Source organism: Lynx canadensis, chromosome X (genome assembly GCF_007474595.2).
Source record: "Lynx canadensis isolate LIC74 chromosome X, mLynCan4.pri.v2, whole genome shotgun sequence".
In the NCBI taxonomy this organism is placed as follows: Eukaryota; Metazoa; Chordata; class Mammalia; order Carnivora; family Felidae; genus Lynx; species Lynx canadensis.
In genome coordinates this window covers 19,674,651-19,698,343 of record NC_044321.2, presented here as the reverse complement: position 1 = coordinate 19,698,343, position 23,693 = coordinate 19,674,651, and the positions used below count along the sequence as shown (strand labels likewise).

Below are 23,693 nucleotides of genomic sequence, written 5' to 3'. Positions count from 1 at the left end.
GGTTCCTAGGTAGAATTATAAATAAAAGACGGAAAAAAACTGGTTTTTACTACTTTGTTTTTATAGTGACTGTTTATACTTAGCCTCCTCGTAAAAAACTTAGAGCAGATTCTTTAAGAATTACAAAGTAACACATCAATACGTGCTGGTTGTCAATATTCCTACAATGTAGGAATATACTGAGGGCGACTTTACACATACCGCTTTTGTAAGTTTAGATAGAAATGGATTTTGTTTTGACAAAATCACCATTAGCATCGTGCTGAATTGACAGCGTCAACGTACAGAGACGACAGTTTTTCATTGCTGCTGTTGTCATTCACCACCTCATACTGATGCGGAGCCCAAACAGCCAATATTTATCAGGTTAGCTCTATTGTGGAAGAATTTTTAAAACATGGGGCACCAAGAGGAACATAGCTTTAGACTATCTAAGTAGATACCAAAGGCATTTCAACCTTCACCTTGGAGATAAGGAAAATTCTACTTATAGAAGTAGAATTACTTACAGTTTGAATAGTGTACAAAACAATGAATTCAGTACAGGTTCAACTTACAGTCCCCACAGAAGCATTTTTTTCTTTAGCCATCTTGTAAGCTTTTTTCATTTTTTCAACTTTCATTTGAGCTCGCTTAGATCGACGACCCAGATGTTGAATTTGACTCTGCTGTTGGTAGGGCCCATACAAAGGTTGGATAGTTGGAAAGGATGAAGGGCATCTAGAAAAGATTTGTATTATAGACAGAAAAAAATGCACAAAATAACATTTAAATGTAAAGCAAGTTCCCTATTTTTTTAAAGCATCTTCCAGCAAATGTATCATAGACCTCAGTTTTTGGAGCAGTACTGCATGTAATTTTTTAGGCCAAAGTTATCATTTCTGCTTAAATTCCACAGCACAGTTCCTTATCTGTCACCTATGAAGGTGTATATATGAGGACGTGGACCACAATGACGGTGAAAATGATAAAACATGGTATCAATCTAAAATCCGTTTTCCTGGAAAATACCATGTAGTAGCCACTTGAATCTTTTTTAACATACCATATACTAACACCAAAAAACGGGTAAATTTCATAATGGCCGAAAACAAGCTGTTTTTATCAGTGCTGGGATCAGATACAGGTGGTGCCACGCCCTACGCCTTACCACTGCAAAGCACATAGGCCCAGCTTCCAACTGACAGCATTGGCCTCACTCAGCCCGAGGGCTTGCTTGCGAAAACAGGAGCCCATGTGTGGAGAAAGTGCCCGAGAATTACTACCTCACCTCCTAAGCAGTCCTTAGCCAATGACTGCTGCACATTGGCGTATACATATCCCAGCTCCCTTGCCCCCGCAGGATAAGTTGAGTCACGTGTTCTACAATGGCTTGGACATTCCCGGGAGGGATTAAACTCCACTTACCCGCAGAGATAACCTGTTTGCTGACACACACTGTTTCGGCAGCCTGCCCCTCCCTGTTTCCCTTCCATGGATGGTTCTGGGGATCACCTCCCAGATAAACTACTCATACTCAAATCTTTGATTTCCCAGGAGATCCCAAACTAATACTGCATTCATAGAAACCTGTAAGAAAATACTTTTACCTCTTTAATTGATTTAGAATTTGGCTACTTAATTTGGCTCTTCCAGTGACTCATCTTAGACAATCAATGGCAAGGGTTCAAATAGCAAGGAGCCGACGGTTATACATGGTGGCAGAGAAAATTACATCATTTATTTGGCCTTGGTGGTAATAGGGTTAAGTTCTATATTCAGTGCTTATATGGATGAGTTAGAGAAAGTCTATTTCATGATGACAGACTGCCCCCTACACCAGGCCATCTGTCTGGCAAATGTATACCCTTGATCATAAAATATATGGGCTAAATTATATTATTGGGGCAGCACCACTCATCTCTAGCCCTGAAAAAATCCAGCGCATTTGCCTGATGCTGGGTCACCAGTGTCTTCTTTATGTACTAACCGAGTATTTTTTTCCTTTCAAGTATGACTCTGTGGAAATTGACTACCAATACATCCTCTTCAATCTGATTACCTCTTTCTTTTTCTCAAGAAAGAAAGCTCTTCACTTGTAAATAAGATGGGCTAGGTGAAACTTGTAATGGAAAGAAGAAAGGAATATAATGAGAGCAGTCGTATTCTGTCCATACTGTTTCAGATCATAATACAGTCTATTTTGCTACAACATGAGTTTCTATAATGTGAATTGGCTCACATGTTATTGCTAAAGAAGGGAATAATGTCACTGTAATTTATATGCAATTTGTCCTCAGCAAGGAGAGCCGGGATAGCAAGAGGAGAATTATAACCTTCGGCAGAAAAGGAAAGAAGGTCCTCAGCCCTGTGTGCCACAGGCAACGGGAGCCCTTTTGGCTGTATTTATGAAAACGAGAATTAGCACCTGCATCTAGGGCTCTCTCCCCAGAGTGGCACCCCTCAGCCCACGATCCACCCTTACGGCGCTCCACCATACTCCCCACCTTGAGGGGGTTTCGGTTATTGGCAGGTTGCCCGGCCTCTCGTGTCCGCTTACAAGGCAACCACACTAGCCCAGGGCCACACTTCCATCTGTGCTAGCACCGTGCCCACTACCTGCTCTCATTAAAGAGATGCCAGAATTTCCACTCGATCGTTCTACATGTTTTATATTTTCTGTGCTGGCCTCCAGCCATCCTGAGCTGCCTGTCTGCTGGTGCAAGTTATCTCCCCAGGTTCCAATTGTCCTTTTTATTAGTGTTCTGTTTACAAAGATGCAGAAGTTTGCAGCAATCTGCCCCAACCCTGTTTTTCCCATATGCCCTATTATTATCTTTCATGAGCTATTTGGCAGAAAGTGAACATTTTCAGAAATGCCCCTAGTATCGCAACCCAGGTAAAATGTCACTTTTACCTAGCTTCAGAAACAATCCGTAGCTGGTGCTTACGCATCTCTTCCGTTCGTGGCTTCTGTAACAGATACTTCATTTCTTTTTGTAGACGGTGTGAGATTATTCCAGACTCTGCATAATGAACTATGTCATATATTATCATCGTCCTGGGGATGTTTTTGAGGTTTAATTTTCGCCAGTAGTTATTTCTGCCACCATAGGATGCAGGAGTCTCATCCAGAAGACTGGAGTACTATATGGAAACAACAGGTAAGAATGATTGGTTGTGGGTACTCTAGAATGTTTTTAGACACATTTCCCAAGGTTCACGTGTCCAATGTCACTTCATCAAAAAGCATTCCCTGATCCCATCTCTGAACTTTATCAGCAACGTTCTTCTATGGCTTCTTACCGACTACTTGATGTTTTAGTTATCTGTGTACTTAGCTCCCCACCGGAAGTGTGCAGGGTTCTTGTCACGCAGTATCATGTACACAGTACCACATTCACGAAATCTTTATTTAATGCATAAACATTTTAATGGCAAATATATGATCTGCATACCTGGTGGTACTTGTTCCTAACATGCTTAGGTTGAGAGGACATTTGCATAAGCCTTTTCAGAAATAATGAGTTCATCTCTGGTACTAAGGGGCAAATTGCACTATTTTCATTTATAGTATTCGTAGAAATCCCACTGCTATTTATTTTTTGAATTTAAAATATCAAATTAGGAAGGTTAAAATTCAAATATATATAATCAATTCAACCTTATAAAATGTTCATTTAAGAAATAAAAATAGGGGAGATGCTCTAGCCACTGCCCTTACCACAGCAGCCATGATCTCCCTAACGGACACCCAGAACGTTGGAATGGGATTAACAAGATTTGGAGTGTTTTTCCTGTTCTTTGGAATGATCCTCTTTTTTTTAAAAATTTTTTTTAATGTTTATTTATTTTTGAGAGAGACAGAGACAGAATGCGAGTGGGTTAGGCGCAGAGAGAGAGGGAGACACAGAAGCAGAAGCAGGCTCCAGGCTCTGAGCTGTCAGCACGGAGCCTGACGCGGGGTTTGAACTCAGACCTCGAGATCATGACCTGAGCCGAAGTCAGACGCCCAACCGACTGAGCCACCCAGGCGCCCCATGATTCTCTTTTTTGACAAAGCACTACTGGCTATTGGAAATGGGCTTCTTTCCTGTGGTCACTGGCTTTATTAGAAGAGTGCCAGTCCTTGGATCCCTTTTGAATTTACCTGGAATTAGATCATTTGTAGATAAAGTTGGTAGCAACAATATGGTATAACAACAAGTGAACTGAAGACTCATTTAAAATATTGTATTATTTATAAATCCTTTGAGGAATATTCAGCACAAAATGAAATGACATGAAATAGCTTGTAATGTTCTTTACAGAAGTTTAAAACGTACAGTCTACAAAGTACCAATAGCAGTTAACAAAGAAGAACTGAGAACAGGCTTCTAATCAAGTGATCTGAGAAGTCAGCAAGCAAACTAAAGGAGATGAAATCTATGTTACAATACTTATTGAAATTCTTGAAGGCGATTTTTATTGTTTATCCACAATGTGTGAAACACAGCCGTCCTTGGAGAACTGCAGTGCCTGTTTCTTTCCTTTTTATTTTGAGGGTGCAGGAACACGCATAGGCATTTGCTTTTTAGAAATATCCACTGGAATGGCAAAAATACTTCTGGTTGCACTGTGTCTCTGAAAGTGATGCATGAGTTAGCTTGGATTATGTCATTTTAATGTATTAAACCCAAGGAGAACCTAGTTTTGATGGATGAATCACCTTTTTTTTATATATAAACGTATGGCTAAAATAAAACATTGGTGGTTCTTCTGATTCCTAATATTTTAAAGCCAGATGAAAATCTGAACTAGATATTCACTGTTGGAATACACAAAGGTCATTTATTCTTCATAAACGAACACTCAGAACTACTCATGTGTCTTGAGAGTCTGACCTGATTATCTGTATCCTACATTATATGTAAGCATCTAACAAAAAGAGTTCTTGATCATGAAGTAGTCTGTTACATTGAATAGTCTTTTATTTAAGATACTAAATGATGCAAACCTAATGGATTTTTCCATGTCATGGTGTTTTCCTTTCTTTCTTTCTTTCTTTCTTTCTTTCTTTCTTTCTTTCTTTCTTTTAGCAGTGGTTTTACTATTTTGCTTTTCATAAATCAAATAACTATTGGTAATGTTTACTTTAAGATGTAATATGTTAAAAGGTTAAACTTATAGGTATTTGTTAAGGGCTTTTCATGTAAGGCCGAATTTTCCTTTATTTTTAGCCTTTTCATAACATAAAAATCAATACACATGATGAATGCTTCATAAGATGCTTTGTCTTGAGTTCATGGAGAAAATATCTGAATTCACATGCTAAAGTTAGTTTACAGTAATTAAATGGGCTATAGTTTCTTAAAAACATGACACTAAAAAAATGTGTTGTTTTTTCTACTATTGATGCTTGATTGGCAGTAAGAAACAGTAGTTGTTTCTTAGTAGTTTTCCAAGCTGGCAACTTTTCTGGTAGATGTAAGAACACATTTCAACAGCCATAGTACTATTTGTTTTACCACTAATGACTGCACTATTTACCTTTTTTTTTAACAGTTGCAAAGCTTTTTAATACGCAAAATTATAATTTAAATCTGTGATTTTTATTTACAAACATGTCTACAAAATATATCATAGATTGCATTATTTTTGTATGCACAATGCACAAAGAACTCCCATTTCTGCTTGTCAAAAGAAGGAAAGACTTGGTCCACAGTTTAATAGTTCAGTCTTGTGGATTACTGTCTTTTGGTACTGGCATTTGACTTATGACATAATCAGTGAAACTAGATGATACTGACAAAATGAGACTCCTACCTCAATAGTTCATGGAATAATAAAAGACCTAGTGTTGTGTCTAATGTTCTTCAAAAAAGTAATATCCTCATTTGGAGAGTGTCAGATATATACATATTTTGGGGATCGACTTATACAAGTTGCCCTGTAGGACTCTTCTACATATTTTTGACTGATCCATACTATTTTCAGTGGCTAGATAATTCTACCTTTTTAGAACAAGAACAGTATCTGTTAATGTAATGAACATTTGTATTATTTAGCTCCTTTGTAGACATGAATTTCTACCAAAATGTTCTTTGCACCGTAACAGATAACTTTTTCAAAATCTTATTTCATAAGCATTATTAGAAGTTGTGTAAAGGATTTGATAATTTCCCAGTCCTCAGTAAGATTGAGGGGCTGGAGCAGTTTTCAGTTTTCAAAGAGCCAACAGTTAATCTCAAATTTGAGTTTGGGACTGCTTGGCAGCGCTATTTCTTATTCAGAACCACTGATGAGGCTCTATTTTTAAACATATTAGTCTTCTGACAGAAATCACTGTACATTGTATTGTTTCTTCCTTTCCAAAATGAGCCTTCTTTGTGACAAAAATGTACTTTGATTATTGCTATACAGATGGAGGAAAAGGTCTAATACTACCTAGCCTTAAGTGTACCTGGCACTGTTCAAATGTATTTTCTGTAACACAAACATTCTTGCAATGTTTTTCTTTTCCCCTTATAAATTGTAATTTCTGGAATACTGCTGCTTTAAAAAGTCTCAGAGTCATTTTATAAGATCTAACAATGGAATATTGTAAATACACTAGTCTTACCTCTCAATAAAAGGGTACTTTTCTGTGAAAAGAAAGAAAGAAAGAAAGAAAGAAAGAAAGAAAGAAAGAAAGAAAGAAAGAAAGAAAGAAAAATAGGGCCAGGGGAGCCCAGGTGGCTCAGTCGGTTAGGTGTCCAACTTTGGCTCAAGTCATGATCTCGCGGTTCGTGGGTTCGAGCCCCGCATCAGACTCTGCTGTCAGTGGAGCCTGCTTCAGATCCTCTGTCCCCCTCTCTCTCTGTCCCTCCCCAACTTGTGTACCCACACTCTTCTCAAAAATAAATTTAAAACTTAAAAAAAAACTTTAAACAAAAAAATAAATAAGTAAATAAATGGAATAGGGCCAGAGGATCTACAATGCTGGGAAATAGAATATCAGCTAGGCATTTAGGGTATCTCCCGCGCTCTCTCTCTCAATCTCTCTCTCTCTTACACACACACACACACACACACAAGCAGTCTTTCTTTTGATTATTTAGGCAGGTACAAATTTTAATTACTACCATTTGATTGAATAAGCCCAGTCCTCCAACAACACTTTCAATTTCAGTTTCCATAGTGTAAGTTAGTAATTGTATAAAATGCAAACTTTGCTGAGAGCTCTTCAGTCCATAGGTCACTACATAAATAACAGATGTGTGTAGTGATTAGTGACAAATCAGGTCGCTTCTTCCAAAATGTGTCACTGATTGGTCACCGAGGATCTGTTTTGTTCAGTTCACACAGAGACAGCAAAGTATGTAGTTGTATCACCTCTTTGTCTCCCGGTGATAAACCCATGTGACATTTACCAAAAAAAATATATATAATAACACAAAAATAAAAGATAATCAAAAGAACAGGCCAACAGAGAAACACAAAGTGATAATGTTGGAAATGTAAATGGAGTTCTACAAGAAATAGGTGACCAAGGGGATACTGACATTACCGTCATTCAAGAGCTTGTGGCTGGGCAGCTAGAGGAACTTGGTGAAGGTGAATTTACCAGCATAAATGAGGAAAGTGGTTGTGACAACAAGGATGAAGCTGGCCCAGAGGAAGTGACGCTGACAAAAAAGATACTTCACATTACAAGAACTCTGAGATTTCACAACATTTAAAGCATAGGGGTGCCCGGGTGGCTCAGTCGGTTAGGCGTCCGACTTCAGCTCAGGTCATGATCTCATGGTTCATGGGTTCGTGCCCCACGCCGGGCTCTGTGCTGACCGCTCAGAGCCTGGAGCCTGCTTCAGATTCTGTGTCTCCCTCTCTCTCTGTCCTTCCCCCATTCACGCTCTGTCTCTCTGTGTCTCTCAAAAATGAATAAATGTTAAAAAAAATTTTTTTAAAGTGCAAAGGACAGGGGCACCTGGGTGGCTCAGTCGGTTGAGCGTCTGACTCTTGATTGCAGCTCAGGTCGTGATCGAGCCCCACGCCAGGTTCTGCGCTAACAGTGTGGAGCCTGCTTGGGATTCTCTCTCTCTACCCCTACCCCGCTCTCTCTCTTTCTCAAAATAAAGAAACAAACATAAAAATTTTTAAAAATAAAGTGCAAAGGATAAAATGTTGGTAGGTAATCTAAACTTAGGAAGGAGTAGGACAATTCACCAAGGCATAGAAAAGATGCTCACTACGTATTGTAAGTTACACGAGAAGAAGAGGCAAGTACAGTTGAAACCACTCCTGATAAACTGTTTTTTAAAGCTTTATTGGGATTCACATCCCATACAATTCACCTATTTAAAGTATATAATGCAATGGTTTTTAGTATATTTACAGTTTATATGTTTTTTACAAAGAAATGAAACACTCTTGATCCTCAATGTTCCTAATGTTTAAAATTATAGGGTGATAAATGTTTTGCTTTTTTTCCATTTTCCTATATAACAGATAGCAAGAGAGTTTTTAATGTTTTGATAAGATTAAAAAAATTTTTTTTTAATGTTTATTTTTGAGAGAGAGAGAGAGACAGCAACAGCAGGGGAGGGGCAGAGAGAGAGGGAGACACAGAATCTGAAGCAGGCTCCAGGCTCCGAGCTGTCAACAGAGCCCGATGAGGGGCTCAAACCCACATACTGTGAGATCATGACCTGAGCCGAAGTCAGACGCTTAACCAACTGAGTCACCCGGGTGGCCCATTGACAAGATTTTTTTTAAAGGCATGGCACAATCATGATTTTTCCCATTGATTATTAAATTTGCTTTGCACAGTTTCAGCTTGCACGATCTTTTTTTTTTTTTAAAGATTTTATTATTAAGAAATTTCTACACCCGATGTGGGGCTCGAACATACAACCCCGAGATTAAGAGTTGCATGCTCCACCAACCAACCAGCCAGGCACCCGTGCATGGTCATTTTTAGAGCCCCACACTACCGTGTGAAGTGAGCACTGTTTTACTTGCTGAGAGTGGAGCAGTAAAATGGGTAGACACCTCAGAACCATCAATGACCTGCTCTAAACTTAGCTATGTGACCTTGGGCAGGTTTTTAAAAATCTTGTTAAACTCCATGTTTCTCATCTGTTAAAGGGTCACATAATTCACAAATTTGAAGATTGAAGGAGATAATAGGCAAATGAAGAGCTAAAAACAGTGCTGTGTCCATAAAGGGCTCAATAAATGTCAGCAATCATCATGTCTCTCTCTCCCAATATGTCTATCTGGGGACTTCTTTCTATGACACCAATCCTTGGTTTAGCCACAGTCTGCAAGTACGTGACCCATGTCCTTAGCAAAGACAGTCGGCATCCCCAAGCGCTACTTATTTCCCGGTTCAATTCTCTCATTTTCCAGGTTAAGGCTCTAAAGGAAAGAAAACACAACTGGGAGTCTCTAAGGCACGGCAGTAATTTCATGTGTCACACTGACACAAGTGAGCGAATAGTTATTATTATGAGCCAGAATTTTGGTATCCCTTGTTTCTTCAGGACTTGTAAAATGGCGGTAATAATAGTACCTACCTCTTAGGATTGTTATGAGAACAAAAGGAGTTGGTATTACAGTAGCGTTTGCTATTATTATTATTTAGGTATCTAGTTTACGTTCACTGATTTAGCACTGCTGTCCAACCTGTTATGCAAACCAGAAACCGAGGAGCCGTGCCGGACACCTTCCCTTAGCTTGCCTCCCTGTCACCAAGGCTCCACTCATTTTATTCTCTAACTATCTCTTGTGTCTCTAGCCTCATGGCCCTCAACCAAGAGACCACCATCTCTCCTGAAGTACAGCAGAAGCATCCAAACTAGGAGAAAGCTCTTGCTGTCTGTCCTCAAATCCATCCTCTACACTGCAGCCACATGGGTCTCTTCACTTACTAGATTAGATTACCTCATTTCTTAACACACTGTACCAGCTTCTAGTTGGACACAGGATGAAAGAAAAGAAAAACACCTCACTATGGTCCAAAGGCCTGCCTGAAGCTCTCTTACCAGCCCTCCGGGCCACCGACATGCCAAACCCTCCGCTCTCTCTTCTCCAGCCCCACAGACCTGCTTTCAGGCCCTGCGTTTCTTCCTGCCACAGAGTCTCTGCCTGGGGCGCAGCACCTGCTCAGCCCCAGACTGAGGCTGTGACACATTGTTGATTGCCTGCCCGTCAAGCATTTCCCACTTCTCCCTTGCCTCCAGAGCCCTGTTTTTTTTTTTTTCCAAGTATGGAACAGTAATATGTTCCAGGAAGGAGGGCCCCAGCATATGAACCATGATTGTTCTAAGTCAATCATGGAAAACAGTCCCACGTCCCTTTATCCGTGATTAGTTTAGGGGGAGCATGTGATCCAGTTCTGACCAAAGGAACCCGAGGGGAAGTCTGCTGGGGGCTTCTGGCAAAGATTTTTCTTCTTGAGATAAAAAGGAGAATTACGCTTAGGAGTCCCCTTGTTCCTGCCTTTGAAGGAGGCTGAGAACGTGATAGGCATCTTGTTACCATGTGAAGGAAGAGAAGAGCACTGGAATGAGCTGACCCAGAGCCCTGACGTCCTGGGGCTGCTGCATTAGCTAGCCCAGGACCCACCTACCTGTGCACTTTGGACATGGGACAATAAACGTCCTTTGTTGTCTAAGCCTCTTGTGGCTGGGAACATTCTGTTACTAGAAGCACACAGCATCCAAACAATAATCGGACCCTTCATTACCAGGCCAAATCTCCATCTTGCACTATTTTAGCACCATGTATTTGAGTTTTTGACTTTTTTACTGAGATAAAATTCACGTAATCTAAAAGTCACCATTTTAACCATTTTAAAGTATACAATTCAGTCTAAATAAACATTGTATCACTACTCTCTAACCACAAAACATTTCCATCACCCCCAAAAGAAAGGCCACATTCAGTAGCTATCACTCCCCAAATGTAAAAAGCCAAATATTATACGATTCCATTAACAGAAACTACCCAGAATAGGTAAAGCAGAGACAGGGAGACAGAAAGCAGATCCGTGGTTGATAAGGGCTGGAATGATGGAAGAATGGGGAGTGACAGCTTAATAGATACGAACTGTCCCTTTGGGGTGACAAAAAGGCTCTGGAACTAGATGGGGGTGGTGTTTGCACAACATCATGAATGCACTTAATGGCAGTGAATTGTACCATTTAAAATGGTAAATTTTGGGGGTGCCTGGGTGGCTCAGTTGGTTAAGCACTCTTGATTTTGGCTCAGGTCATGATCTCACAGTTTGTGAGTTCAAGCCCCACGTCGGGCTCTGCAATGACAGTGTGGAACCTGCTTGCAATTCTCTCTCTCTCCCTGCCCCAACTGCCCTCGCTCGCTCACACGTGCTCGCTCTCTCTTTCAAAATAAATCAACAATAAAATGATAAAATGGTAAATTTTACATTGTGTGTATCTTGTTACAGTGAAAAACATGTATGATCCTTTCTTCTTGGAGTACAAGGCCAGAGGCTTTTTTTAATTGTTGTTTCTAATATCTAAATCTCAATTCCTTACTTGCATGTAATCTTGCAGGGTGACAATATCAATTTCATCAGTTATTTTGAACTTCTGGAAAAAACGTTCCTCTTCCATAACTTGATGACAAAATCTCCTTTTCCCCATTATTTTGCAAGCATCGGCCACTGCCTATAAAGAGAATAGAAAATAGACTTTTAAAACAGTAGTATAATAGCAGTAATTACCAGTGCACGATTCACATGTTGTTTCTGACAAACACATCAAATGTTGTTCCTTCCTTCTGGCAGCTTGCTGGTCAATAAAAATACTGTATTTACAAAGAAAAGACTGTATAGGAATTTTTAAACCACTTAAAATTTGTTTCCATAACCATGTCTACATAGTTTTAAAATGTAGGTGGAGCAGTAATGAGTTTACAATTCTCAGAGAAACATGTTTTTTTTTTAATCTGTTTTCCCCCCTCAAAAAAACCCCATTCTTTTCCCTTAAAAAAACAAAACAAAACAAAACAAATCTCTAACGTCACTCATGCTGTCAGGGCAAAGAAAACGTCCTTGGTTGTTACATAGGTCGCCCTGGGAACTGCTCTGAAAGGTGTCACCGGGTGCCTCTCTTTCATGTGTTAGCTAATCCCTCACCCCCAAATGGAAACAGGGACGTTTCAGATTGCTTAGACTTCCCTCTGTTTCACACTTCATTCTCAGGGGCCAGAGAGTAGCAAAGCAGTTTTTTTTCGGTCCGAAGTGTCAGCATTTTATACTCAAGGAAAGCACCTGAGAGGGCAGAGGTACAGGAGTGACAGTAAGTGCGGAGGACCAGATCCCATCCGGCCCTATTTGCACCGTACCCTTCCACATACACCCATCCTTTGCTAAGCGCTATACATAGACTGTGAGTAGAGACTTAAGTACTCCCCACCCTTGTTCCCACCCCCCATAAGTATGTGCTGACTATTCTAACACATATTTATATTACATATCTGTGCTTCTGGCCACAAAGCATATGCTTATGAGAAGGGAGACTGGTGTAGATGAAAATCCAAACATCTTTAGATTCCAGATTAGTCTCTCTTTTCCCTTGTATCTCAGAATGTGTATTTGTGAAAGCATGGGAACTCCGTGTTATAAGGCTGATAGGAGGCTGGCTGAGACGAGATCGAAATTTGGAATCTCTGTTCTTTTTTACTTAACATACAATGTAACAATGAGCCTGAATGTATTTCCCATTTCAATTTTCACTTTTGTTATTAAGAATATTGCTTTTTTAAGTTTTTCTAATTCCAAAGCTTAAAACACAGACACGTATGGAAAAGGAAAGAATATTCAAATGGTTGTAGTTTTATTCCTAATGCGCTACCTGCAAGGGACAGAAACAGCTTATGTGATGGAACCTTCCTTTAGGCAGATCATCTATGTTTTCCATTTCATTAGTTTCTTTATACACTATGCCTCTAAAGAGAAGGCAGTATTGGCACGTATCTCCATTATGCTTTCTTGCAATTAATTTCCTGTGGGTTCTCATTAACCATCCTCACAACGATACTAGAGGTAAAAGCAAATATTGTACAGTGAACAAGTCTGAAAGCCATATAATTTCTGCTCTGAGGATTTCTTTAGATATAACTATATTTTACTTTAGCTCAAGTTACTTGGTAAGGGTATTTCTTGTCAGTTCTTCCCCACTCTACTCCACTCAGCCACCACCCACAATCCCTCCCAGCCCTGGTTTCCTTATTTGCACAGCGCCTCAGCTGTGTGGCTCAGCTGTGGCGGGCCCAGCCCAGTATCCAGCCAAAAACACCCTATGCCTGGCAGCGCAGGGCAGGCTCGCTGCCCACTTGCGACAGGGGTTTGAAAAAAGTTTGCCCTCCGACGGCCAGGATGTTCTTTCTCAGGCATCTGCCGCGTAAGGCCAGATTCGGGAAAGTACTTCTGGGTAGGAAGGGATGGGAGAGAAGAGCCCAGACCCAGGTGAAGGGGAAGGGCGGAAACTGGGCAAGAAGCCCAGGACAGCAGCCAATCAGACTAGAATTCAAGAGGCAGGTTCCATTCTTAGTGGGTGACTCAAAAGGCCCAAGAGGGGCATCTCTAAATGTGACACCTCCCCTGATACCTGGCATCACTATGGCTCAGAAGCCCCCACAGCCCTGCCGCTGGCCCAGATCCACACCTGCGCTTGTCAAGTTACTCTGCTATCTGAAGTCACTTCCCCGCCCGCCTGGAAATTGACACTCTCGAAACTAGCAAAAGCTGGCATCCCTGCACAGGAACCGTGTTTCTGGTTTGGAGCAGTACAGTGATATACAGGCTCAGAATTAATAAAACCACCACAACCGCTGGTGTTGTTTCAACCTCACAGTGCGCACAGGGCAGCAGACAGACTGAGAGCATGCAAGCCTCAGCTCTGCCCCTGACAAGCCCCTCCAAGTTCCAGCTTCCTTGCAGTCAGAATGGGAGTAACATGCACCTCACCAGAGTTATCAGGGGGCCGTGGAAGAGAACACATTTAGCAGGCCTCCTGACTCAAGATTGGTTAAGAACGCAGGCTCTGGAGTCAGGATTACTGGGTCTTGATAACGGTTCCTTCGCTTTCTAGATGTGGGACCTTTGGCAAGTTACTTAGTCTTTTAAAACTGAGGATGACAACAGGCTGTACATTCTAGAGTTTATGAGAATGCAATGATAATGCACACGAAATGTTTAACATAGTACTTGATAGTGCTCAATAAGGGCAGCTAATGTTAATAATAATGTTTTTCCTTTTTACCTAAATGCCCAATCCCCAAAAAGAACAGGGATCTTCAGTTGAAACTAATGGTTGCTGGATATTAATGTGTGAGAACAGGCAATTACTCAGAGGCATTCCAGGCCATGGTGTGTGCAGCGGGCAACTTTAGTGCTTGTCAAACTCCATTGTACGTAGGGTCATCTGGGGGGGGGTCTTGTTAAAATCCAGGTGTTGATTCAGTGGGTCTGGGGTGGGGGCTGACATTCTGCATTGCTAATAAGTTCCAGGGGATGCCAGTGCTGCGGGTCTGTAGATCACACTCTGAGTAACAAGGCTTTAGAATATTCTAAATATAGTTGGGAGGATGAACTATAGTGACAACCCTCTGAAAATAAGCATTGCTCTGAAAATAGATCATCGAAGTAGGTAACTGAAATGAGATCTCTTTTTGGTACACGTGGCTATCTGATTGTTCTAGCACCATTTGAACTGACTTGGCACCTTTGATGAAAATCAATTGATCATCTATGAGCGGGTGTATTTCTGAATTCTCTATCCTATCTCATTGATCTATGTGTCTCTTTAGGCCATCACGACACTGTCAGGATCATTTTAGCTTTTTAAATCTTGAAATCAGCTAATGTAAATCTTTGTCCTCTAAAGTGGTTTAGGCTATTCTACATCCTTTCACTTGTTTTTACGTGTGTGTGTGTGTGTGTGTGTGTGTGTGTGTGAATACATGAGAAATACCATCGGGAAATGGTAAGGAAATGAAACTAGAAATGGAAATAACAACTAAGGAAAAGACAGAACAATAACAAAACTCTGTGAAACTCCCCTTCTTCATAAGTGAACTTAGGTTACACGTCTGAACTAAAACTGACTTGTTTATTTCATATTAAGAAGTAAGTGGGGGCACCTGGCTGGCTGAGTTGGTAGAGCATGTGACTCTTGATCTTGGGGTCATGGGTTCGAACCCCATGTTGAGTATAGAGATTACTCCAAAATAAAATCTTAAGGGGCACCTGGGTGGCTCAGTCATTTGAGTATCTGACTTGGGCTCAGGTCATGATCTCACGGTGAGTGAGTTCGAGCCCTGCATCAGGCTCTGTGCTGAGAGCTCAGAGCCCAGAGCCTGCTTTGGATTCTGTGTCTCCCTCTCTCTCTGCCCCTCCCCCGCTCTCTCCCTCTCTCTCAAAAATAAATAAACATTTAAAAAATAATAATAAAATAAAATCTTTAAAACAAGAGAAAGTGAACTTAGAAAAGTTGGATCAGTTTGCTAAACACACAATTTCTACATTCAAAGGACCTGAGTAGACTTATAGTGAGAAAAATTCTACTTCTACAGGTTTTCTATCAACCATGTATCCAAGTGTTAGCAGAGTTTGTTACAAAGTTGAACTAAAGGGAAAAAGGAATTCTAAACTGTTCTCTTGTGTTCTGATCATTTAAATCCCCTTAGAATATTTAGTGAAAAACTCAAACTAAATAGTGCTATCACATTTTTATAATAAGATCAAAAATTTTTTAAAATATATTTGTGTGAGTATTTTTTATGGAACAAAAGAAGGAGACACAGTAAACTATTAACAGTGATCACCCCAGGAAAGTGAAAGTCACAGCACAGAGAGAAAAGGCATGAGGTGGTTTTCTTTTTAAAAAACTCTGTGCTATTTCCTTTTTTTCCCAACAGTTACTTTGTAATTTAAATAAAATTGAATTTATTATACAGCATTTTAATGAGTTTTAATATACACACAGTGCTTTCCAGTCACGACCTCTACGTTTTTCATTTGCTCCAGCTTGTGGACAGTAGGAGCCACCAAGGGCAGATCCAAGAGAATTTCAGTTCCTGGAAAAGTCTCATTATGTAACCTCTAAAAACCAAGAATTGATGATATTTTATAGGAACAACGACAAGCTCATTCTGTACATAAACGTAACACGACTTTATTCCTCAAGATGTAGGATAAATATCAACTTTTGCATTTGAAGTTATTCTATATAAATGAACAAATATTGTTTCCGGAACACCATATTCCATATGAAAGCACACAGTCCATTTGATACATTCTGAAACTGAATTAAATTTTCTCTGATATTGCCTGAGAACACAGAGAAAAGCAGTCTCTTTTTATTTTCTAATATTCTTCAGAGAATAAATGCCGTACATCCTGAATCTGATCAAAAACTCCCAGGGGCACCTGGGTGGCTCAGTTGGTTGAGCGTTTGACTCTTGATTTCGGCTCAGGTCATGATCTCACAGTTTGTGGGTTTGAGGCCCGCATACGGCTCTATGTTGACAGTGCAGAGCCTGCTTGGGATTCTCTCTCTCCCTCTCTGCCCCCCCCTTCCTCAAAATAAATGCATAAATATATTTAAAAAAAAAAAAAGAAAACTCCCAGGCTGTATGGTCTTCTATCCTGAACACATTCCATTACTGATGATTTCAGATGGACCTTACTTTTCATGTAAACTATTTCCAGAAGGCTACAGGAAAATAACCTTTGATGTACGGTTTATAAAAGGCTAAGTATAAGAATGCACATGTTTTCCTCAATCATTGTCGTGTATAAAGGCCAAAGGAGCAAAACCTACACTGCAGATCCTTGTTATTAAAAGTAGGGTCCGTGGGCCAGCAGTAGTGGCAGCACCTAGGAACTGGTTAGAAATGCAGAATCACACATCCTGTCCCAGAGCTAATGAATCAGAAATTACATTTTTTAAGTTTATTTATTTATTTGGGGGGGGGGAGAGAAGAAGTGGGGGAGAGGTGGAGAATGAGGGGGACAGGGGACTCAAAGCAGGCTCTGTGCTGACAGCAGAGAGCCTGATGCGGGGCTCAAACTCACAAACTGCGAAATCATGACCTGAGCTGAAGTCAGACGCTTAACCAACTGAGCCACCCAGGCACCTCAGAAACTACATTTTAACAAGATTCTCAGATGATTCCTATGCTGTAGATAGAATTACTGTGTATATACTGGTATATATACCCAGAACTCAGGGCATTGCAGGGCTCGAACCCATGAACCGTGAGATCATGACCTGAGCTGAAGTCAGACGCTTAAGTGACTGAGCCACGTAGGCGCCCCCAAAATTTTAATACAAAGAAAAGTGATGAGTATTTTTAGAGCCTTATATAAGGAATTCATTCCAAATATTTTTAGCTGATAAACAGAGACACTCTTGAAACATAATGCTTAAAAAAATATTACCCGCCTGCTGGGCTGTTTAATGGTGAAATAACTTAGTCTGTATATTTCAAGTGCAATTTAGATACTACATAGATGTTAAGAAGCTAAAGCAACATAAAATGTACATTGTGAAAGAAACATCACCTCACTCGATGGCTTTAAGAATTTTTTTCCACTGAAATAGTTGTAACCATGTCCTTCGGTATGAAGAAAAATTTTAAATACGATGACAGGTGGAAATGTTTCACCACTAAATCTGAAATAAAGACCCAAAATTAGTCATCTGGCATCAGGCTTGGGGCTGAGTTACTTCTCCTCCATAACAGGTAACAAAATGGATTACAGAGGTGAAAGAGTCACACTTTGGTGTGTGGGCTCACAACTATTCTCATTCGTGTGTCAGATTGGACACATCATGGAAAAGGAGCCACTCTCAAGGCAACTTGTGGCCCAAGAGTCATGTCTCTGTTTCTCCACATAATAAATGAAAATAAGAAGAACACATTTACTCTGTAATTATACCCTGAGAACTTATGAGGACTTAAGAAAATAAATTTCTAAGTTTTCTTCATTTTAACTAAGTGCTTCTTGAAATAAATCAGTATAGAAATATTACCTGAATCTAACTTTACACTTCATGCTAGGATCTTTCACAAGCTCAGCCTCTAAGGGGCTCACTTCCTTCAGTATTTGATGTGTCACACGAAGTTCCTGAAATAGATGATGATGCTATCAATGGAAAATGGTACCCTGCCCAGACGTAATTTACTGAAAATAACAGAGGTGGCATGGTGAAGTGAACAGTACATCAGACTTGATGTTCTAAAGACCCAGGTTCTAGTCTTGGCTCCTCCGTTTATTACCTGTGTAGCCTTGAGTCAGTTACTTCATCCTTTTAGCCTCCAAGTTGGAGTAGGTGTCCCTCCTTGAGATCCCAGGCACTGTTCTTTCCCTCTGACAACACTTTTCACAATGTACTCTAATTAACTATAAACTAATCTGTGTCTTCCACTAGACTGTAAGGGGCGTGAAGGTATGGGATACTGTCTTTTTACTCTATCATGTGTTCTTAGCATTTAATACAGTCCTTGGAATACAGCAGGTGGTTAACAAATATTTGATATTGAATGAATCACTGTAAAATGAGGAAAATAACTGTAACGTCACTAGCTTTTAAGCACCTTTTATATACCACATGCTCTGTTAACGCCTTATATACATAACCTCATTTAATCTTTACACCTCAGCAATATTATTCAAACATTATTGTTCTCAGCTTTCCAATGAGCAGGCTGAAACTCTGGGGGTGTCTGTAATTTATTCAAAGGCACGCGGGTAATAAATGGACAAGCCAGGAAGCAGACATAGATCTCTTTGACTCTAAAGCCCCCACCCCCTGCCCCCATATGACCCGGCCAACCTTTATGCCTATGACAATCACATAAAAAAGTACACCAAAGGCCTTTTATAATGACAAATCATTATTAATGTAAGGTAGGATCTTGAAGTGTCAGGACAACAGATTTTTTAAAAAAAGAATTAATTAATTTCCTTTTTTCTGTTACCCTAAGCATCTAAAGTTATACCAAAACCAGTATTATGATAATTAAATGCCAGTGCCATACATGAAGACAATGAACGGGTAATGGACCTGAACCGGCACCCACTTACCTGAGTGGGTTTTCCCTGAGGTATTCTGCTTACTGGCATCAGAAATGGGTCTGTGGCTCAGATGGTGAAGAAGTGTACAAGCTGCTCAGAGCTGCTAAAACTCCCTTAATGTGACTATCACTAATTACAGACTACTGTAATCAGGGGTGATATGCTTAGAATACTTGGTACTGTATGAAGGAAAGCTTAATACTCCGCTGGCGTTGCCAGAGTTGTTCTTTTGGAGAGTGGAGGTGGGGCATGCCCACCTTTGGGGTGTTTTTGTTTTTGCTTTCGTTTCTGTTTTGTACTTAAATAGGACCATATTACTCACACTGCCCTGCACTTGCCTTTTTTCACTAATGAGCTATCTTAGCTGCCTTTGTTTGTATTGCAGAATCACATGCGAGGCTGCGAGGTTTAACACTACGAAAGCACCAAGGCTTATTTAACTAGCATCCCATAGGTGAACACTCTATGGTTTACTTTCTTTGCTGTTACAAACAATACTGCGATGAAACTGTACATGTGTTGTAGAATGCATTCCTAGAAGTGAGATTGCTGGCTGGAAGGTAAGGGCACTTTAAAAATTTTTTTTTTCAACGTTTATTTATTTTTGGGACAGAGAGAGACAGAGCATGAACGGGGGAGGGGCAGAGAGAGAGGGAGACACAGAATCGGAAACAGGCTCCAGGCTCTGAGCCATCAGCCCAGAGCCCGACGCGGGGCTCGAACTCACGGACCGCGAGATCGTGACCTGGCTGAAGTCGGACGCTTAACCGACTGCGCCACCCAGGCGCCCCGGTAAGGGCACTTTTAATTCAGAGATTTTTCTTGTTGATGATCACTGGCCCACATCTTCAAATAAGAAATCGAAATTTTTAAAAGATCTTATTTTGGTTTCAGAAAAGGAAATAATAGGCACGTCATTTACAAATAAATCCAGAAATACTCATTTAGGGCAATCCTAGAACCGCATGCGTTATTATTAGGTTCAAATAGGACATCAAAAAAAGGTTACATGTTCTATCTTTACTTCACACACCTTTTAGCTTGTAAGTAATTAAATCTTCCAGAGAAAACAAAAAGCAAAATACATACTGCTGCACGAATCGTGTGCTTTAGGAGTTGAAATATTGTTTTGTCCATATGAGATAACCAAGCTCTCTGTATCCTTTGGGCTGAAATATCTTTATTAGTTCTGAGAGGGAACAAAAAGAGGTTAAGATGAGTGAAGTAGTTTCCATTTTCCTAAAATCTTGGGGAACTCTCAATTTCTGCTTCTTCCCCCTGTACCATCCCATCCCCCACCCTAAGACTGACCTATGAGGAACATTTCGATGTGGTAATTGGAACTGGTCATTTGCAGAATCCAGTCAGAATGAGGATATAAAATATTTGAGAATATTTCCCTTGAGATCAAAAAAAAGTCCCAGCTAAAACTGTATCAGCAAAAGTATATATATTATAAATAAAAACGTATGAAGGGACAAATCTGCTTTCTTGAAACATCCGTGGCCTAAAATGATTCCATTACAGTTAGTTCTTTAAAACACTGTCCGACTAGTCCAAGTCAATGAAAATAGCATGCAGAATACTCAAAGTTACAGTAGGTCCAATTTTCTTCTGGGAACAGACAACCATGCCCCAAAAAGAGAAACTCCCTTCTTTGATCTTTGCTTGAACCAGGCTCACCCCGTCAGGTCAGGTAAAAGAATTATTTTACTTTTGATCATGTGTCAGCACTAGCGAATTGTAGGGACCACCCTTTCCCAACCTCCACCCCCCCCATCCCATCATTACCCCTCACAAGGCTTCATGTAAAGAGAAGTAAGTACTCTTTTTTTTTTTTTAACGTTTATTTATTTTTGAGACAGAGAGAGACAGAGCATGAACGGGGGAGGGTCAGAGAGAGGGAGACACAGAATCTGAAACAGGCTCCAGGCTCTGAGCTGTCAGCACAGAGCCCGACGCGGGGCTTGAACTCACGAACCGCGAGATCATGACCCGAGCCGAAGTCAGCCGGGTAACCAACTGAGCCACCCAGGTGCCCCAAGTAAGTACTCTTATATAAAGTCACCATTAGCTGGCGAATGCAGACTACAAGACGCAGAGTTGAAAAGGCCTGGAGTATGGAAACAAAGCTTTAAATCCTAGCTGATGCCATTCATTAGCTAGTTAACCTTATGCAAATCACTTACCTTCTCCCAGTGGCTGCTTCCTCACTTATAAAATGTAATAATAAGACTGCTTCACAGTTGTCAGGATCAAAGAAATGTGTGTTAGCATGCTTTGCAAATTATGAAATACCATAATTATTATAATTACTATTCAATTCAAAAGTAATTTTAAAACAGACAAAAAAACCCCTCTAATTTATAAAACAAGAAGTGTTTGATGTTAGCTGGGTAAATACCGTATGGAAACTGACCCGTGGTGGAAAATGATAAAGGGCGAAAGACAGCTACTTACTGTTGTACTGCCGTTCCCTTTACAGTATTTGACAAATGCACTTTGTGGTCTTTTCCTGAGCATGGCTTATCTGGTTTCAGAACATCAGTAACTGATGCCTTTGAGAAGCACTTCCAGTGCTTCATCTTCCTGACGAAGTACTCTGAAAGTACACAGATTCGGCATTTGAGGTCATAATCTATATTACTGCACTGTTTGGACAAAACTGAACTGCCATATGGTTGTTGGGCTAATAACAGAACCCTTTACAAAGGAAGGCAACATGGATCTTAATGTTGCTTACAGTTTGCATGCTTTATGTACTAAAAATATTCTGAGGTATATGGAAAAGACAAGTGGATCTATCCATAGCCTTCTAACTGGCCTTCAGTCTCCAGTCTGTGTGTCCTTCTGGGTTCCTCCACACTGCAGCTGAGTTAATCCCGTAGAGCAATAATCTAGCCTTCTCACTCCCTAACTTAAAATCTTTCAGGGACACTTCATTTCCTCCACACTGAAGTCCACACTCCTTAGAATGGTGTTCCAGACTTTTCTATCTAGTGTCCAATCTCTCAAACATCAAAATACCAACTTTCATCAGCATTCCTCTCTAGACTGTGAGAACAAGAACTTGTCCCCAAAATTAGTCAATGTTTTATACAGCTGTACCACTGATCATGCCATTTCCTCTCCCTGCAGTGACGTCTCCACCACCAGCAAACATCAACTCAGGCTCCAAGACGCCAGCTAATTGATGCCTCTTCTCTGAAGTTTTCCACCCTCTCTTTTTCATACAACTGCTCACCCTGTCTCCAAGGTCCCATAATACCATACACGTTTTTCTTTTACAGTACTTCTCATATTGCATCATAATTTGTTTTCTTGGCGGTCACCCCAATAAGCTTGTTGAGGGCCGGAGGCATCTTGCTAACTATGGAATCTTCTGTGCCTACCGAGAGTGCAGGGTTTTTACATGCTTGCCTGAGAACTTTCTGTCCTGGTTTTATCATGAAATAGCAGTGAGACTTTGGGCAAGTTCCTTAACCTCTCCGTAGCTGAGCTCCCTCCATGGTAAAGTGAGAGGGTGTATACTAAATGATTCCACCTTTGGTTTTCCATCCTTTGACACATTACTCCAATTTGAATGCAGTTCCGAAATTCAAAGTCACTGCTTAGACTCTTCTACTAAAGCAGGGACTCTTTATCCTTTCCTCTGGTGCCATGGACCCGTATGGACAGACTCTTTTTTTTTTTTTTTTTTGTAGAGAGAGAGACAGAGCATGAGTTGGGGAGAGGGGCAGAGGGAGAGAGAGAGAATTTCAAGCAGGCTCCATCCCATGACTCTGACATCATGACCTGAGTCAAAATCAAGAGTCAGATGCTTAACTGACTGTGCCAACCAGTCGCCCCTGGACAGACTCCTTCTAAGAATTATGTTATTTTTTTTAAGTTTATTTGTTTTGAGAGAGAGAGAGTGTGTGTGTGCACACGTGGAGGAGGAGCAGAAAGAGAGAGAGAGAGAGAGAGAGAGAGAGAGAGAGAGAGAATCCCTAGCAGTCTCCGTGCATGGGGCTCGAACTCACGAGCCATGAAATTATGACCTGAGGTGAAATCAAGAGTCAGTTGCTTAACTGACTAAGCCACCCAGGCACCCCTAAGAATTATGTTTTATAAATTCATAACATAAAACACGTACGATCACAAAGGACTCCACAATTATATTGAAATCACTGTGAAAACATTTTCAAAATCAAAACTATAGGAATTTGTCCTCTTTATGCATTAAATGAGAGTTCTCAAAACTACTGTACTCGTCAAGAGGTAATGAGCAGAAATGCTATGTCAAGATGTCTGCTACGACTGTACCATTATATGAAAATATCTGTGCTTTCTACTGGGGAGAAAGTCGCCAGTACTGCTGATACTACTGTGCTTTACTGCCTACACTATAATTGAAAGAAACGCTAAAGTTCAGCTACAGATGAGTGAAAATAAAGTTGTAATTTTTTCCCCATCTAAGTTCATACACCCCCTGAATTAAGAACTCTTACCCTAATTTATCACTATACTTCACACTTTTATATACACGTGACATTCCATTACTGATACAGAGCCTTCAGAGTCTTTTCAATGTTTGTCCTTGGGGATATGGATGGGGATGGCTTGGAATATACAAATGTCTGGATCAAGAGAAAATCAG

General features: G+C 40.4%; 1 protein-coding gene across 1 annotated transcript; it reads right to left on the bottom strand.

The window, feature by feature from the left end:
* Nucleotides 1–548: 548 nt before the first annotated feature.
* Nucleotides 549–21,652, bottom strand: CXHXorf58 (chromosome X CXorf58 homolog). Its single transcript, XM_032592168.1, has 7 exons — nt 21,515–21,652; nt 20,144–20,243; nt 18,009–18,103; nt 17,537–17,648; nt 11,502–11,633; nt 2,897–3,126; nt 549–720 (listed from the first exon to the last, which is right to left on the bottom strand). Exons 1-7 carry the CDS (start codon nt 21,637–21,639, stop codon nt 549–551), a joined length of 966 nt encoding a protein of 321 aa, XP_032448059.1. The 5' UTR covers nt 21,640–21,652.
* Nucleotides 21,653–23,693: the final 2,041 nt, after the last annotated feature.